The sequence below is a fragment of the Setaria italica genome, chromosome IX, assembly GCF_000263155.2.
Source record: "Setaria italica strain Yugu1 chromosome IX, Setaria_italica_v2.0, whole genome shotgun sequence".
Classification (NCBI taxonomy): Eukaryota; Viridiplantae; Streptophyta; class Magnoliopsida; order Poales; family Poaceae; genus Setaria; species Setaria italica.
The window spans coordinates 52,022,655-52,037,011 of NC_028458.1; the positions used below are offsets into that span (position 1 = coordinate 52,022,655).

The 14,357-nt window shown below is 51.2% G+C and overlaps 1 protein-coding gene across 1 annotated transcript; it reads right to left on the minus strand.

The window, feature by feature from the left end:
- Positions 1-7,604: 7,604 nt before the first annotated feature.
- Positions 7,605-11,412, minus strand: LOC101773368 (leucine-rich repeat receptor-like serine/threonine-protein kinase BAM2). The gene is made up of 2 exons (XM_004985055.3): positions 8,780-11,412; positions 7,605-8,343 (listed from the first exon to the last, which is right to left on the minus strand). Exons 1-2 carry the CDS (start codon positions 11,334-11,336, stop codon positions 7,904-7,906), a joined length of 2,997 nt encoding a protein of 998 aa, XP_004985112.1. The 5' UTR covers positions 11,337-11,412; the 3' UTR covers positions 7,605-7,903.
- Between the last annotated feature and the right edge of the window lie 2,945 nt (positions 11,413-14,357).

The window sequence follows — 14,357 nt, forward strand, 5'->3', positions numbered from 1 at the left end:
TGATTGGTTTTGGGGGGAAGCTAGTAAGAGCCTTGGCAAAAATCACATTGCTAGTATCATTCGAAACACTAGACAACGCTAGAACAGAGCACATTACATTTGATGTCGTGGAAATGTATTATCCTTGCTTCGCTATAACATCCCTAGTTTTAGTGTGCTTTGCAAAGAGTTAATTGGAGTGTTTAAGAGTTCAAACCCCACTCAAACCTTAAACCTTGTCATGTTTAAAATGCAATACACTTAGCACTTGAAATCTCACAAAAAGGGCAAAATAAAGTCAAGGCCAAATAAGGAACTAAGTGTGAAAAACAAGCAGCTAGGTTGGTAAGGTAGAAAAACATTCAAGTCCAAATCCCAACTTTTGGAAACATTTCAAATTCCCTAAATGTCCAAAAATACCTCAAAAGCTCTATTTGGGGGTAGTTGATAAATTCAAATTTGTTATAACAACTTAACCTTTTGTCTATATAAAAATTGCAGAACTTGTCTATACAAACAACTTTTCTTATTTAAGTTGTTTAAAAATTCAGAAACATGATAACTTTCCAAATGAGTTTTGAGCAACCCTAAAGTGACCCCCCCCCCTCCACCTTTCTTTTGTGAAGTCTAGGTTGTTAAAACCTTGTATGTGTACACAATCACCATCAAAGTCAACCTCGGGTTTTAAATCACAACACACTTTACTTCATGAAGATAATGAAAGTTTGGAATCTTGTCTAGGTGAATGCGGTTGAAATGCAATTTACAATTCTACAGTAATTCATGAATTACATCCTACATGTGAAAGCATGGAAACTTGAACTATTGCATATGCATCTTGTGTAGTAGCGAATCTTATAGACGAAACGTACGAACTGCTCTCGATGACCAAGGAAGTACCTGCTGAGATGCATCACGTTGAGGCCAAGCAAGAGCCCAGTCAAGCATCCAACGAGCTCCTTACTAACTTAGAACAGGAAGGCAAACCCCGGAGTATAACCCTATTTTTAAGTATTTTAAAGTTCATGCACTACCTATGTTACTTATGTTTGTGCATTTAAGTTCATAGGAGTTGATTGAAAATCTAGTTGCATGATCTCAGGTACATATGTTTGAACACTAGCATGATAGGCCGAGTAGTTGCAATGGTAATAGGGACTCAGTAAAAGTCGAGTGATTTCCTGTCACTCGCAAGTTATAGGAGTTGCTTGCTTATTTATACTACAACCATAAGGATGACGGACATGGTCGGGCTTTGGTTCTGGTTTGGTGGAATTTACCCAGTCTGTCTAGGAAAAGATGCTAAGGTCAAAATGTGTTTAGAGCTGTGGTCAAGTGTTTAAAAGTACTAATCTCATATCTAGTATGGGATAGGGAAGTCTAGTATCTGATCAAATCGGGATGTGGGCGTACCTCCCCATTGTCTTTGGAACTCGGTTCCCCTGGTGCATCATGTGGGTACAAGTGCAGTCCCAGTATGACGACGTTCCAGGACCGTGGGGCATTGTATCCAAGGAAAGTGGGCCTGACCACGTGCTTAGGGATTGAAGGGGATGGCTGACATGTGTGGACTCGTCGTGGTACGCAATGTTGTGGGATTAGGTTCACCTTGCAAGGTTAAAAAACTTGATTCGAATTGTTTGCCCCTCACAGTTTGAGGCTGCTTGATCCACTTCTGCACTGAGTAACAAGTGGAATAGAGAATGGTTATCTTAATGATGATGCGTGGAATAAAATTTTTGCTCAACTTGCTTGCTTAGAACAGGCGCTTACCTAGAATGGTTAATCTACTAGAATCTGCTGCTAAAACTTGAAAGTAAGGACCTACTTTAGATGCTTTTAGCAAAACAAACCTCTCAGCTAAAAAGCCTTGCATGTCTAGAAGTTGGTGGAGTAGTTACCACCCGACGGGTAAATCTTGTTGAGTATTAGTATACTCAGCCTTACTCGCGGCTATGTTTTCAGGAAATGTTGATTTTGAGCAAATGGTTGCCAGTTTGACTTGGCTGACCCAACTCCCCCCGGGTTGGACGATCTTCATGTGAGCATGCTTTTTGTTTCGATCCGAAACAAGTGGTTTATTGGGTATAACTCGACAGACTACCAGATTGACTTGATTAAAGTGTCAGTTTGGATGTGAGGCAAAGTTGAGTACACTTTAGTTAGGTTAATTTGGGTGGTTCTGCCATAGCAATCCTTGGAAGGGGTTTCATCTACAAATTCGATGCTGCAATAAGACAATTATTCTTGGGCATAAAGATCCCAGCTCTCAAAGAACTCATCATAGTATTTGGTGACCAACGGACGGCCCGAGACATTGAAAAGGGTAAGACTTCTGGACAGAAAAATGTACACCACTTAGCATGTTCCAACGAAGCTGAATCCTCAGAAAAGAAAAGGCCATACATCAAGACAAAAAAATACAAAGAGAAAATAAAAATGAGTCCCGATGGCAAAACCAAAAGAGAGTTGTTGGATGATGACATCCTTGACAGAGCAGTAATCATCGGAGCTAACCTCGAGCCTGATGAAGAAAAAGAGTTGATTGAATTTTTGAATAAGAACAAAGATGTCTTCGCGTGGTCCGCAAGCGACCTAAAGGGGTTGATAGAGACATAGTGGAACACAAATTAGTAATAAAAAAGGGGGCAAGACCAAAGAAGCAGAAGCTGCGGAAAATGTCAGAAGAGAAGGTACAAGCTGTGAAAGCAGAAGTACAAGGACTATAAGATGCTCATGTCATCCGTGAAGTTACATATTCCGAATGGCTAGCGAACACCGTACCAGTTAAGAAAAAGAATGGAAAATGGAGAATGTGCATAGATTTTACCGACCTCAACAAGGCATGCCTAAAAGATAATTTCCCCTTGGAAAGGGTGGACAAGGTAGTAGACGACGCTGCATACAGTGAAATGTTGTCACTATTAGACATGTTCTCAAGATCTCATTAAGTAAGAGTGAAAAAAGAGGATGAAGAAAAGACAAGTTTCATCACTCCTTTCGGCACCTATTGTTTCATAAGAATGCCTAAGGGTATCAAGAACGCTCGGTCAACGTTCTCAAGAATGATAGCAATAGTGTTCAGCACTCAGCTTCGAAGAAACATTCTAGCCTATGTTGATGATATCATCATGAAAAGGAATAAAAGGAACCATATAGCCGACCTTGCAGAAAACTTTTGCCAACTTTCGTTTAGATTTATTCAACAGTTATCGATATTAACTAGAATTATAGATTTTACCTGTTGTTTTAGTTTTATCACCAGTTATCCAGCTTGAGATACGAACTGTCAGCTTTTCATCATTATTTTTATTTATTATCACATAGCCGATTAGATCTATTTTAAGTGCTATTTTTGTAGCGTTGTTTAGGTTGCTCTAGCAGTTTATTTACAGTTGCTACATGGATATCGGCTGTCTATAGCCGGTTATCTCTACAGTAAATCGGCCGATTCGCTGATACGCTTTTCAAGATAGATCGGAAATTTAGCCGATCGGAACCCCTGGAATTTAATTCTTTTCTTTTCTTGTCAATCAACAGGTCAGATTGACTGGCACGCCGCGCGAACCGCACCAGGGCAATAACCCGAATAGGAGTTAAGCAGGTTTTCCCGGGTTGTGTTTCCGACGCTGAGGATCATCGACTGATTTTCAGCGCCAACAAATATCTATAAACCTAGAAAAGCCAAAATAACTTACAAATCTTAGGATGTGGTTACAGGGTAGGATGTAGATAGGTACATTCATACGTGTGGGGGTTTCCATGCGTGTTTGTGGGTGTCAGATGGTTTATAGAAAACACACCGAAGGATCGTAGGAATCCAAATTTCATTTCTTTGCTTAGTGGATCCAAGAATTTATTTGGTTAAACTAATCCGTATTTCAAAACAAAGGAAATATTATAGAAATGAACAAAGAGACTCGGAACTACATCACCACTTTGCACAAGTGTGTCGCGAACGAGGTTACTTGCTGCTACCAGGATTTGAGCTGATTTAGCAATAGCAACCAAGACCACGGAGCAGTTATGATCACGGGAGTGTCAAGAGAGACGCTCCAAATCGCACCGGCAAAAGCGCACCAGCTTGTACGAAAGAGCACAGGAATCACGATCATCGTGCACGCGCCATCATTGTTTAGCTCCATGACACCACGCCGGTTTGATCGGGAACAAAAGGCGTTGCAGAGGTTGACCTAATCCTAACCGCAATTAATCTAAACCCCTACTAGGGAGGAACAACTAAGGGTGACCTCGGATGTTTGATACTAATTGAGTATTAAATATAATCTAATTATAAAACTAATTACATAGATGAAATCTAATTCACGAGATGAATCTATTAAACCTAATTAATCCATGATTTGATAATATGGAGCTACAGTAACCATTTGCTAATGATAAATTAATTAGCCTCAATAGATTCGTCTCGTGAATTAGACTTCATCTGTACAATTAATTTAAAAATTAGATTATATTTAGTTCTCTTAATTAGCATCGAACATCCGACGTGACCTCACTAAACTCTATCTAAACACAGCTAACGAGAGACGTTTCGGAGCAGAAGATTGCCCATGTCCCATGTCCCCTTCCAGTTCACAGTCTCATCTGGGATCTGCAGCTCAGATAAACTGACAGCCCCTGCACGGACACCGTACGACAATGACTCGACCACACATTACTGACTGCAGCTAGGCTCCCGTCTTGTTCGGTCGTCCATGCATGGATTTTAAATTATTACGGCTTCCCTCGTATGTATAAAAGGATTAGAATAGGTCTTTTTGCATCGTGATAGGATAGCCTGAACTGTACACGTGGTACGTACACGATAGACCGCGTGACGACGAAGCATTTGCTTGCTGCCCACATAGTACAGGACACAACAACAGCTGCGAGAGAATCCCTCGTGGTAACCTAGGCACAGCCCCATTGGCTAGGACTCGTAAAGCGAAGGCAGGGAAATTACGAGACATGGCGATGCATTGGCACGCCTCGCGCACAGCAACGCAAAGGCAGCCTAGAGCAGCCAACAGCGCGTCTCGTCAATCTTGCAAGGCGACACGCCCGGTCGCCGCGTCCGGTCCGGGTCCAAGCACGAATCATCCATCCGTCGACCCCGGCCGTCCGTCCTCCTCGATCGCTTCCGCGCGCGCCAGGACGCCGCGACATCATCTCGTCTCCGTCGATGGAGTGATCGACCGACCGACGGCCCGGTGCCGATGCCGATGCCTTTGCCCGTTGCATCTCCTCCGCCCCTTCCTCCCATAGTCCCATCCCTCCCACGCGACGCGACCGGCCACGGCCAGGGGCCAGGGCGCAGGAGGCGACGGCTCATGCATGCGGCGCCCAGCATACTGCCAAGGCAATCGAGGCCTAGCTACGTGATCCGTGTCACATCCTGCTCCACGGCCGGCCATATATACATCCATTATCTATACGTGCGCGCGTACAGCTTGCCGGCGGGGTACGGTGACTGCTTTTGCACGCCGTGTCTTTCATTCCGCCGATCGGTCGACGCCAAGAGCCCGTGGATGGTTTCCACGGCGGGAGGCCGGGAGTGGCGGGGCCGCGGAGCCGGCCGGAGCCGAGACAAAAGGAAAAGTTCGCGGGTCTTGGCTAAAGAGGGAAGTAGACTTGATGTGGCTCGCGGGCCGCCGGAGCGGCCGTCCTTAGCTGCGTGCTCCATGTCCCCATCCATGAATTCATCATCTACTCGTCTAGCTAGTAGATCGGTTAGTATACGGTGGCCTCTAGCTCTGGCGTGTCCTATACTAGGCCGTTGTCTTCGATGCCCTGCCGTCTATGCGTCTGCGTGAGCCACACCAATGGATGCACAGCTCAATGATTGAACTGTGTACATATGTGTCTATGTACAGATGTAACACATTGTGGGCGGCAGTTTTCACTTTGTTGAATGAATGATTGATCGGATTCGTTGTAATCAGAGATGAAAATGCACGTCTACCTTGCTTATCGCATTATTTCTTGGATGGATGGAGTGCTACTTAATTTTGGCACCGGGACGCGCAATCTGTTTCCTAGACCAGTTTGTAGAACATGCTCCTGGTCTTAAAATTCTCTCCTAAGGAAAAAGGTTCCAGAGGTACTGATCGAGTAATGGTTACTCGCTAGGCCAATCCAATCCAAGCAAAGCACTCACCTGTCACCTGGAACCATTCTACGCACCAAATGCAAGTCCTGTTGGTAACAAGATCGAGTTGCTCTGAGGTGGCCTTAAAAGCGGTATTGGGTACAACCACAAGTGTCATTGTTAGTTGTTGTCTTAGGCTTTGTCGTCGTCGAATCGTTGAGCTGTCGTGGACCATACGTGCACATCCGTGCGCTGAACCACTCAACGGTGCCCGTAAATGGAAATGTCCAAGTCGAAGGAGTACGCTACTGGTGGAAGGCGATTGCAAACGGCCCCACTACCAGCTTACATGGATCCTGGCGTTCGAGAGTGCATTGCATTGGATTATTACCTGCCAGTAGGAAGCTCAACTTTATCAGGATCATATTGGATGTTTGACGCTAATTAGGAGGACTAAACATGATCTAATTACAAAACTAATCGTACATATGGAATCTAATTCGCGAGACGAATCTAATTAATCCATCATTAGCAAATGGTTACCGTAACACCACATTGTCAAATCATAGACTAATTAAGCTTAATAGATTCGTCTCACGAATTAGACTCTATCTGTGCAATTAGTTTTGTAATTAGACTATATTTAATACTCTTAATTAGTATCCAACATGACAGGGACACGTAAGAAACACGAAGATTCACAGTTGTGAAACCAGTGACCGGAGACGCGACGAGAGCCGCTCGGTGGCTCGGGTCTCCACTGCGAAGACGAGAGGAGATTCTTCTCCCGTACGGCCGTGGTGTGACCCCGTGACAAAGGATTGACAAATGACCTGACCATACAATACGATATACAAGCTGGAACGCACGCACGAATCTCGCCGCGCTCGCTCGCCTCGCGGTGCAGGATAGCAACAGTGGCAGCGCACTCCCGTCGCGGCCTCCTTGCCCTGGTACTGTACGCGCTGCACAGCTCCGACTACGTGTTCAGTCAGTCACCCCATCACGCGGTGTGCTGCCTCTGCCCGGGCCACTCTTGCACTCTCTAGCAGCAGTTACAGTGTCACAGTGCCGCAGCATGGAGCCTTGGACTAACACGCCGCAGCGGGTGCTGCCGCTGCACGACCAGATCAGATGAAACGAAGCGAAGCGAGCGCCCTGGCGGCCAGAGCCACCGAGACGACATCGTAGAGCAAGCAGTGTGGTGACATATGTTTCAAACTCTGAAGCCCATGGGCGTGAGCCCACCTGTCATTGACCTCCGCAGGCCGGAGAGAGAGAAGGGCACGGCGGAACTGACCCTTCACGTGCACGCGCCCCGTCTCCGTCTCCATGCGGGAACTGAGCCAGCAGCGGCAGCGCTGCTCCTGTGCCGCTGTGCGGGATAGCAATAGCGTAGCGGCAGGTGCTCAGCAATCGTGCGTACTACTCCTCCCCCCGCGGCCCTGACCTGTGGGCTGTGGCGTTGGCGCGTTGGTGTTAGCCTGCAGTGCAGTGCAGGATCAGCAGAGGGGAACCATTTCTGGCAGCACGAAACTAGCAATTTCAAACCATTTTCCTTGGCGACTTGAGCCCCCCTCCGTGGATTTCAGAGCTGGACTGGAAGCTCCAATTGCTTGATTTGTACATGACACAGAGATTACAAGGCCTAATCAACCTTATGTGATAGTGGTAATAAACTAGTTACCCGAACACGCTTACATGTTACATTACCTCTTGCACACTCACTCATACCGCCACGTTCCAACGCTACACAAGAAATACTGAAAGAACAGCGGGATTGGATGCTACAAAGGACTACTAGTACCACCACGACCAATTCCTCCGGTGGCACTTCTAGATACTAAGGAGATCCTGCTGCGGCGGGGAGTCGTGTGGCCCTTCCTGCTGTCGAGGCGGCTTCTCCGAGCTCGCATCCTCCTTCGGTTCAATGACGAGGGGGGCGTCAATGGACGTGGACGTCGACCCGGGCATGTCGGCCAGGATCTGCACGACCTCACGCATCGTGGGCCGCTCGACGCTCTGCTCGGCGACGCATAGCATGGCGACGTAGAAGACGTGGGTCAGTTCGTACAGGGGCACCGTCGAGAGGCGCGGGTCGGCGATCTTCATCACGCCCTCTTTGCTCGAGCCGGTCACCATCCGCACCCACTGCACAATGTCGACGCCGTCGCCAAACTCTCCGACCGGCTTACGACCGGTGATGAGCTCTAGTAAGACGACGCCGAAGCTGTAGACATCGCTCTTCTCATCCACCTTGAGCGTGTAGGCGTACTCTGGGAAACAGGAGAATGAAGCCACATAAGATCACAGCCAACACTTCCCCCATTAAAAACGACAAAGCGACGAAACGCAGCTATCAGATGTTCAGGGTCAGAGGATGTACGATGCAATGGGTGTGTAGGACACAGTAAAAACATATCAGAAGCCATTCGGTTCTTTTCTTTCTTTTTTGAAAGAAAATTCTGTTCAAATTTCCACATGATATACAGAACCAGTGTTAGCATGATTGAATAATGCAGGTAACATTTGGCAGCAAACAGGACATTGTAAAATCTTGCAGATGGAAGAATTTCTGCAGTGATTTTTTGAAATAAAATTTCTGCAGTGAATTCACTGGACAGGAGTAACATGGAAAAGTCTGTACAGTGAGCTGAGTATAGCAAACAGTGAAGCAGAAAATAAGGATAGCGATTTGTGAAGGGAATGTACCAGGAGCGATGTAGCCGTACGAGCCGGCGATGGCGGACATGCATTCAGAGCCTCCGGCGTTGCCGCGGAGGAACTTGGCGAGGCCGAAGTCGGCGACGTGGGCCTCGAAGTCAGCGTCGAGGAGGATGTTGTTGGACTTGACGTCGCGGTGCAGTATCGGCGGCGAGCAGTCGTGGTGCAGGTAGCAGAGGCCCTTGGCCGCCTCCACGGCGATCTTGAACCGCGTCGCCCACTGCAGGTGTCCCCCCTTCTTGCCGTGGAGCACCTCGCCGAGGCTGCCGTTGGGCATGTACTCGTACACCAGCAGGTTGGTCTCCCGGTTGGCCGCGAACCCGAGCAGTCGCACGATGTGGCGGTGCCGGATGCGCCCCAGCGTCTGTATCTCCGCCGAGAACCCGTAGTCGTCGTGCGCCGCGCCGGCGCGCCCGATGGCCGGCAGCCGCTTCACGGCCACCACCGCGCCCCCCGGCATCGCGCCCTTGTACACGATCCCGGAGCCGCCCTTGCCGATCACGTTCTCCTCCTTGAGGCAGTCGAGCACGTCGTCCACGGCGAAGTCCAGACGCTGGAACGCCGTGAGCCGCCACGCGCGGGCCTCGGCGGACCGCTTCAGCGAACGTGCCTTCAGCACGGCCGCGGCCGCGAAGATGATGGACAGCGCGAGGAGCCCGAGCACGAGGAGGAGCTTGGAGGTCGAGGAGAGGGAGCCGAAGGCCGACGTCGCGACGCCGTGGGAGCGGCACGGGGAGAGGAACGCCCCGCATAGCTCGTCGTTTCCGGCGAAAGAGGTCGCGTTGAAGTAGGCGAACTGGCCGGTGGCCGGGACCTCGCCGCAGAGATTGTTGTACGAGAAGTCGACGGCCGTCAGGCTCTGCATGCCGGCGATGGCAGACGGAATCTCCCCTTCGAGTGCGTTGTGGGATACGTTGAGGTAGTTGAGGATGCGGAGGCTAGCGAGCTCCGGCGGGATGCGGCCGGAGAGCTTGTTGCCCGAGAGGTCCAGGAATGTGAGCAGACGGCATCTGCCGATCGCCGGGGGCACTTCGCCGGAAATCAAGTTCCCGGAAAGGTCCGCCTTTGAGAGCTGCTGTAACTTCCCAATCTCGGGCGGGAGCTCGCCGGACAGCCTGTTCCCGGCGAGCAGTAGCTTCTGAAGTCCTACGAACCCACCGATCCCGGTCGGCACCTGGCCGGACAATCGGTTGTTGAACAGGCTGAGCTCCCCGATCGACGATGACACCTTCCCGGCTTCCAGGCTGAGCTCGCCGGACAGCAGATTGTCGTGCAGCTCAATCTGCGTCAGGTTCGGCAGCGTGAACAGCTTCGCCGGTATCGTGCCGTTGAGATAATTCTCTCCCAGCCGAATCCTCGTCAGCGACGGGCACCCCGCGAGCCCGTCCGGAATGCCGCCGAACAGCGAATTCCCCAGGGCGATGAACGTCTCCAGCTGCTCGCCGGCGCACAGCTCGGAGGGAAGAACGCCGGTGAGCTTGTTGGTGCTCACGTCGACGATCTTGAGCCTGGTCGCGGCCACGCCAAGGTTCGGCGGTATCCCGCCTGTGAAGTTGTTCTCCCACAGCTGCAGAACCTCGAGGTTCGGCAGCTCGCCGATGAACTCAGGAATCTCGCCGGCGAGGCGATTGCGGAAGAGGTTCAGCAGAGTCAAGTTCTTGAGGGACGCGAAGCTCGCCGGGATCGCCCCAACGAACAAGTTGTTCGACAGGTCGAGAGATTTCAGCGCCCCCATTGCGCCTATCTCCGTCGGGAGCCTCCCAGTCAGGGCGTTGATCTGAAGAAACAGAGTGTCGAGCGACGTGAGGTTGGCCACCTCTGGCGGGATCTCCCCGGAGATGCCGCAGTTGGCCATGTCGAGCCGGACGAGCGCCCGCAGCCTGCCGAGCTCGGGCGGTATCCCGCCGGTGAAGCTGTTGAAGTAGCCGAGGTACAGCTCCCTTAACGTCGACAGGTTGCCAAGCTCCGGCGGTATCTCGCCGGTGAGTTCATTGCCGGAGAGGGCCAGGTAGCGGATACGGGTCCACTGGCCATAGGATCTTGGGATGCTGCCGGAGAAGAAATTGCCGCCGAGGTGGAGGTGGACAAGGTCGGTGAGGTTAGGGAGCGCCGCCGGTAGCGGGCCGGTGAGGTTGTTGTTGTAGAGGTCGAGAACACGAAGGCTCCTGAGCGACGCGATGATCTCGTCGGGGAAAGTGGAGTTGAGGATGTTGTTGGAGAGGTTGAGCGTCTGGAGGAGCGGGAGGGAGGAGAGCGCGGCGGCCGGGATGGGGCCGGATAGGTTGAGACCGGAGAGGTCGAGGGAGATGACGCGCCTGTCGGCGACGTCGCAGGACACGCGCGGCCACGAGCAGAGCGCGGTGTCCGGCGTCCAGTGCGTGGCGAGGTAGCCGGAGGGGTCCGTGAGCGCCGCGGAGAGGTTGAGGAGCGCGGCCGCGTCCGGGGAGGAGGGTGAGTCGGCGGCGTCGGCGCAGTGGTTGGCGGTGGCGATGAGGAGGAGGACGGGGAGGAGAAGCGTGGAAGCAGCGGCCATGGATGGCGCCATCGCCGTGGATGGGTGCGGTGAGTGGAGTGGGTGTCCGAGCGCAGGTGGACAGCGTGGGTTATAGAGTGTGTTGTTTTGCCTTCGTTTTCTTTTCGTTGTTGCTTTGTATGTCAGCCTGGGAGTTTTTTAAGATTTCCATTGTGCTCCTTTTGCATTCTTTCTTCCAAGGCCCGAAGGTTTTGCAGTAGTACGTGCCATCAGCAGTCATCACCTGCACACGTGTCGGATCAGCTACAGTTCTGTTCTTGTATTTATCAGACAATGTTAAAACTTGAAAGTAGCCCACGACTGGAAAATGTGCCGCGTCAAGTATTCAGATGATGCGAGAAAAATATGCTTCGTTAAAAATCTCTTTCTTCTTCAATCCAGAAGATAATGTGGATCGTCAGAAGGAGTAAAGGGCAGCCACTGATCTTGTATTGTATCGGAAGTAGGATGCATGTTGGTGTGTTTGGATATTTTTTTTTGAAACGAATGTTTGGAACATATTAAGTGATACAGGACTCGCAGATGTGACACTTGAAGAAAACACCTTCACAGGTCGACTAATCTGCGAAGTCATAGACCATCTCCATCTGCTGTAGCGTCTGTGTGACTAAGCTGAGCTCTTATCCTGAATTTTGGGATAGTTCTGGGGGCTTATGTGGCAGAAACAGTGGAGTACCGTGGTACTTTTTCTCTGATGAAGCAAGCCCTCCGGATTCGAAAAGGGAATTTCGGTATCCAGAGCATACATGTGGCGTTGAATGCATAAAGTTTTTCTTTGATGATTTTTATGCTGATGGAAGTACAGACTAATGTCGGGAGGAGTAATTATGGTGGATGCACTTTTTCGCAGGCCAAGTGTGTATGAACCTACATGCGGGTCCACACGGTCATTGAGCGAGGCAAAAGTAGGAAGAGTGACCGAAACATGTGGTGGCCTGTATCTGCTTTTACCGTATCGGGGGAGCACGAAGACGGAACAATACCTGCTGTGCCTGTTCGGGTAGTGGGTCCTCGATGTCAGAAACAGTGCGGTAAGCGTGGAGAGCGTGAGCCTCGCTTGGACCTGGATTCGCTGCGGGTAAACTCTGCAGTGTTTGGTACGCTGTGGTACCTTTGTAGTAGCACTGTACGACGTACATTAGACGTGTTTATGCCCGTGGTCTACACGGCATTCATTTTTTTTTTGTCCCCTGTGACTAATAGTAAGGTTAGAGAGAAATTCTCCTGGTCACGGTGAGACACCCATCATCACAATCTACATAGGCGTCTTTGTTTATCTCCGAGAAGACGTGCAACACATCCAACCATGGATGCCCGTCGTATCAGCGCACACCAGCGAACAAAACAAAGCTAAAGTGCCGCGCAAGCGTCCCCGAAGCCGCTCGACCAAGCAAGCATCCGGCAAATTCCGCGGGTCGGGAGGGGGACCCCACGGCGAGCCAGGATTCTAGGATCGCAGCCGCGCCGGCCTCCTGAATCATTCTTCTACCCACCTGCCGCAGAGGAAACACGCGCAGGGGGAGGGGGATGGGCCGATCGTCCGGCACCCGGCCATGATGCGGTCCTGGTGGAACCCCGCGAGCGAGCCTCCGCTCTGTCCCCGGACACGGCCGCCGCTCCGACTCGGCCGGCAAACGAGGAGGACGCGGAAGGGGGGGACTGACTGCGGGAGCCCGCGCGGCCGGAGCGCGGCGGGTCGGAGGAAATGATGGTGCGTCTCCCGCGGTGTCGCACGGTGCTCGCGCGCGGCGCGCTCCGGGTCCGGGGCTAGCCACCAACCCGGCGCCACCGCATTGACGACTCGCATGCACCGCGCGCGCCCCCGGTTCCCGCGGCGGCGTGGGGCTGGGTCGGGCCCGATCGAGCGGCCCAAAGCGGCGGCCGCTTTGTTTGCACCATCGATTGTTGGGGTCCATGGATTAAACAAAGCGGTAGCCCACCATTAGCCCTCCTGGGGGGGTTTGTTTACTCATAAACAAGTGCAGCGCGGCCTTTTCCTGTTGTTGTTTTAGTTTCCCGTCGCCAACGTTTCAGCGAGCGAGTGCGTAAGGAATCGCCGTTCAAGCTGCGATGGCCTTGGACTCGTGTGCACGGTGTTTGCGGTGTCAGATGACTGCTGCCGTGGCCTGCGAGCATGGGCTTTCTGAACTTCTGAACGCAGATACCCCGCACGGCACGGTCCACTACGTGCGGTCTCTCGGACAAAGCCAGCCATCCGCCCCGTAGATTGTACACGTACAGAGCAAAATGCCCGATTAGCAGGAGCGCTTGTGTTGCGATTTGTGAGTGTTGGGCGCCTCGTGCACATCTAGATTCTGGATCTTCGGCCGGTGGTTCAGGCGATTAAAGTAGCTCGCCTCACCCCCCCCCCCCCACCCCCCCCGCGGCCTTGTCGTCGCGCAGGGGCAGGGCCGACATACGCGGGGTATCATAACGCAGGCGCCCTGGCCGTATCCTGCCCCGCGCCACTGCGGGTACTGTGGCCGCTGCAGCAGCGTCCGTTTTGCCGATCCGAGCTGTTGGAGTGGCCGGTTTGTCTCGCTACTGTTACATTACATGGCCATGCTGACAGAACAGTGGCGCTCTTTCGATCCAGCGGTACACCTTTTTGGAAAAAAATCGAGCAGCCCTCTGGTCCCTGGAGCTGTAATACTGCAGCTGAACGAATTCCAGTTTTAAAACCTGGTTGGTTGACTGTCATTTGATCAAGCAGTGGCGTTATCGCCTCTGATCCCTTCGTCAAAAGTCTAAGCCAAATTAATGGCATGTTCCCTGCAGCTTAACTGCCACCGTGATTGATCTCCGCGCTTTCGAGTTGAATTGGTGCCGGTCGTCAATGTCAACGGGACTTGATGCTTATTGGTTCGGAGCAAGTTCCTCACCAACACTTTTAAAGAAAATAAGTACGAATGGGAACAAAACTCTCTTAGGACTTATATTTCTTAAAAAATGTGAATTCTCGTAAAGTAGGGGTGCCTCCCCTTTTATAGGGAGGCCAACCAACTTTTACATACCAAATTTATCCATACTCAA

Coding starts and splice junctions, on each gene's coding strand:
- LOC101773368 (XM_004985055.3), bottom strand. CDS start 11,336: ATGGCGCCATCCATGGCCGCTGCTTCCACGCTTCTCCTCCCCGTCCTC. Junction 8,344..8,779: donor GTACGGCTACATCGCTCCTG/GTACATTCCCTT, acceptor CCTGTTTCCCAG/AGTACGCCTACACGCTCAAG.